The sequence below is a fragment of the Spinacia oleracea genome, chromosome 5, assembly GCF_020520425.1.
Source record: "Spinacia oleracea cultivar Varoflay chromosome 5, BTI_SOV_V1, whole genome shotgun sequence".
In the NCBI taxonomy this organism is placed as follows: Eukaryota; Viridiplantae; Streptophyta; class Magnoliopsida; order Caryophyllales; family Amaranthaceae; genus Spinacia; species Spinacia oleracea.
Window position 1 is genome coordinate 90,611,286 of NC_079491.1, and position 3,806 is coordinate 90,615,091.

General features: G+C 48.2%; 1 protein-coding gene across 1 annotated transcript; it reads left to right on the plus strand.

The window, feature by feature from the left end:
* Positions 1-585: 585 nt before the first annotated feature.
* LOC130461688 (uncharacterized) lies at positions 586-1,661 on the plus strand. The gene is made up of 3 exons (XM_056829859.1): positions 586-779; positions 861-1,361; positions 1,563-1,661. The coding sequence occupies exons 1-3, from the start codon at positions 606-608 to the stop codon at positions 1,659-1,661; spliced, it is 774 nt and encodes a 257-aa protein (XP_056685837.1). The 5' UTR covers positions 586-605.
* Positions 1,662-3,806: the final 2,145 nt, after the last annotated feature.

Below are 3,806 nucleotides of genomic sequence, written 5' to 3' on the forward strand. Positions count from 1 at the left end.
AGAAGGTATTTGTTCTGACTTGGAGTTTTTGTAGTTCGTTTCTCCCTTTTTCTGAAACTAATCTTTGAACGCTTGCTATGTAGGAAGCGGTTTCGGAAGTTATGCCTCCTCCTAAGAATCTTCTTCACTTCATGCCCTTGCCGGGGCAGAAGTTAAAGAGTGTGGTGGTTGCTGAACCGCCGCCCGTGGATCAGCCGCTGATCGAGGAAGATATCATCCCCTCTCCCCTGAAACCATCTGCTGCTTCGGGGATCGAAATCCAGGATATCACCGAGGTGATGGAGGCGATTGAAGCCGATTTTGTTCCTGGTTTGGTTGTCCCTGAGGTAGCTGAGGAGAAGGAGTCTGCTGATCTTCCCTTCGAGAGAGAGAAGAGTCCAGACAAGGAGATGATAGATCTCTCGGGCCCCGAAGCTGCGGTCCCCGAGGTTCAGAAGGAGGTTCCCTCTGCTGGAGAGGAGGAGCAGCCCGAGCAAGGTTTGACGAGGAAGAGGCGCCACTCAACTTTGGGCTCTACTTCTACCTCGGCCCTGGATAGGCTGATCCATGCTGATACCTGTTCGGATGTTCCGCTACAACGGATCCCCGAAGAAGTAAGGGAGGCGATGGCTCGATATGCTAGGGCTCCGATTTTGGGAGAGGACCCCTTGGCCCACGTGGGATCCTTGGTGGGCCCCGAGGCTGCTCGGGAGAATCTGCTTCGTGCTAACCCGCAGTGGAGGGTTCCTGGGGCCGAAGAGAGGAATCCGGCTATGATGGCCCAGTACTATCTGAACGAGGTAATTTGCTAGATTTTTCTCTTTGAGTTGTGTTTTTGTTTTATGTTTTTCCTATTTTGCTCATCTTTCTCTCGTTCCCAGGCTGTTTTCTGGTCTTCGTTCGCTTCCGAGTGTAGCTCGGTTGAGGAGAAACAACTGAGGAAATATCGTGAGGCTTATGCTCGTGATATTCCCATTTTGGACCAGAAGGCTGGGCAACTCCTCTCCGAGCTTACGGAACTCAAGCAGCTGTACCTTCATTATAGTCGCGAGGCTAGAGAGTCTGCTGAGAAGATCGGGACCGAGGTTGGCCAGCTCATCTTCCGAGTTGAAGAGGATGCTGAGAAGATCGCTTCCTTTGCTGAGGAAAAGAAGGATATGGCCGCTAAGTTCGCTAGCGAACTTGAGGAAAAAGATAGACTCTTCCAGGAGATGAAGTCTAAATTTGAAGCGGCCGACAAGGAGCATAAAGAGGCGGAGTTAAGGCTCCACCATTTTGTCCAGCATCGGGAGCTGATCCAGCAGCAAGCTGATAAGGTGCCTGTCCTTCGGCTGAAGCTTCGGGAAAAGGATGACTATATTCGGAAGCTGGAGCAGGAGCGAGTCAACCTCTACACTGCTGATCAGTGTAGAGAGCAGTACTGGAACGGCATCCTGGGTGCTCGGCGCATGTTTGCGAAGCACATGCCTCACTTCCCTTGGAACGAGAAAGTTCCCCTATGGATGCAGGCCGAGGACCACTTGGTGGAATGCCAAGCTGATCGAGATGAAGCTGAAGCTGAACGCCAAGCTGCTCTTGCAGAGGCTCGGGCCCAGAAGGCCACTTCCGAGGGTGATACTACTGCTGGGGGTTCTTCGAAGGATGCTCCCCTGGGGGCCGCTCCTGAGACTCCTAAGAGTTAGGGACTCGGGCAGTCGTCTTCTTCAGAGTCGGTCGGTTCCAGTTGAGGACTTCCGAATATGTGCTTGCTTTTCCCCCTTTTGCCTCGGCGCTGCGTTGTACTCGTTTCTTTTTGCTTTCTTAGTACTTCGGTAGGCCGGTATTGTCTGTTGATGGCTGCCGATTTTAACTGTTTCATTTTGTTTTCAATTTTTGAGGTTTTCAATGTATTTGTACTTCCCCCAAATATTGAATAAAAAATGAATGTTTGTTACTTGGCTGCTTCTTTTCAACTTGTTCTTTCGCAATTTTAGGTCTTTAAATCCGTAGATTTCTCGAGCTCCTCTTTCTGTAGACTTGCTAAAAACCTTTTGATCTTGCGAGCTCTTTAAATCCGTAGATCGGTTAAGAGACTTTTTAACTTTTGCGAGTTCTTCAAATCCGTAGATCTGCTAAGAGACTCTTTGACTTTGTGAGTTCTTCAAATCCGTAGATCTGCTAAGAGACTCTTTAGTTTTGCGAGTTCTTCAAATCCGTAGATCTGCTAAGAGACTCTTTAGTTTTGCGAGTTCTTCAAATCCGTAGATCTGCTAAGAGACTCTTTAGTTTTGCGAGTTCTTCAAATCCGTAGATCTGCTAAGAGACTCTTTAGTTTTGCGAGTTCTTCAAATCCGTAGATCTGCTAAGAGACTCTTTAGTTTCCAGACTCTTCAAATCCGTCGATCTGCTCAGAGGTTTGGATTGTTCTTCCGATCTCTTGTGGTTCGGAAACCTGGGCAAGAGATCGCTAGTCTGCCTCTTTAGTTATGCCTTCGGCGATCCGTGGATCTGAGCCGGAGTTTTATAACTTGATTCGAGCGACTGTTTGTTGCGAACAAATTTTATTAGGGTACCGCGAATCCGAGGATTCTGGACGATTCCCTGAAGTGTATGATTTGGTCATTTCTTGCATTTTATCAAGGAATGGGCAAAGTCAACCTGTTTTTAGTCTCGGATTGATCAGATCCGAGGCTGCATATATATATAAAGGGACAATAATTATAGAGATAAGTTTAATGAAACACATGGTGCCAATGGCTTTCCTCTTCTCATTAAACAACTTACTTGGTTTACAGACAGAGATCATACAAAATATTTCTTGAGAACATCGGTATTCCAATGGTTCTTCAGAATTGTTCCATCTAACTGTTTCAGCATATACGTGCCTGGCCTTTTTTCGGAATGGATGATGTATGGTCCTTCCCAAGTGGCTGAGAGTTTGCCATGGATCCGTCCTTTCTGAACCGAGGCGGCGTTTCTGAGTACTAGATCACCGACTTTTAGGGGTCTGGCGTTGACTCTTCGGTTGTAATGCTTGTTGACCCTCTGCAAATAGGCTGCGTTGAGTGTCCTTGCATCGTTCCGAGCTTCGTCCAGTAGATCGAGAGCTTCGGATAGAAGTTGATTGTTGCTTTCTCCTTGGAGCCCATCATACCTGTTGTATGCCTGGATCCTCAGGCTTTCTGTTCCGATTTCCACAGGAATTACAGCTTCGGATCCGTATACAAGGTGGAACGGTGTTTGCCCGGTAGCTTCTTTCTCAGTGGTCCGAAGGGACCATAGCGTTCCGGGTAGCTCTTCTAACCATTTGTTTTTGTCATCTTCGACTCTTTTCTTGAGTGCATTGAGGATGAGTTTGTTAGCAGCTTCGGCTTGCCCGTTGCTTTGTGGGTGACAGACTGCCGAGTACGCTAGGTGTATGCCGAACTGTTTGCACCACTTTTGCAACGGGGTGTTGTCGAACTGTTTCTCGTGGTCGAAGACCATCAGTCTTGGTATGCCGAACCTTGTGATGATGTTCTGCCATATGAACTTGCGGACCTGAGGTTCGGTGATGGAGGAGACAACTTCGGCTTCGATCCATTTGCTAAAATAGTCGACTCCTACAATCAACCACTTCTTCTGGTTCGTCGCTGAGGGGAAGGGACCAATGATGTCTAACCCCCACTGTGCGAATGGTAAGGGATACAGTGTTGATTGTAGGGTTTGAGCTGGTTGATGGATGGCTGGTGCGAACTTTTGGCATTTCTCGCATTTCCTTGCCATCTGCTTTGCCTCGGAAACCATAGTGGGCCACCAGTACCCAGCCCGAAGGGCTTTATGTGCCAATGTCCTGCCTCCGATGTGGT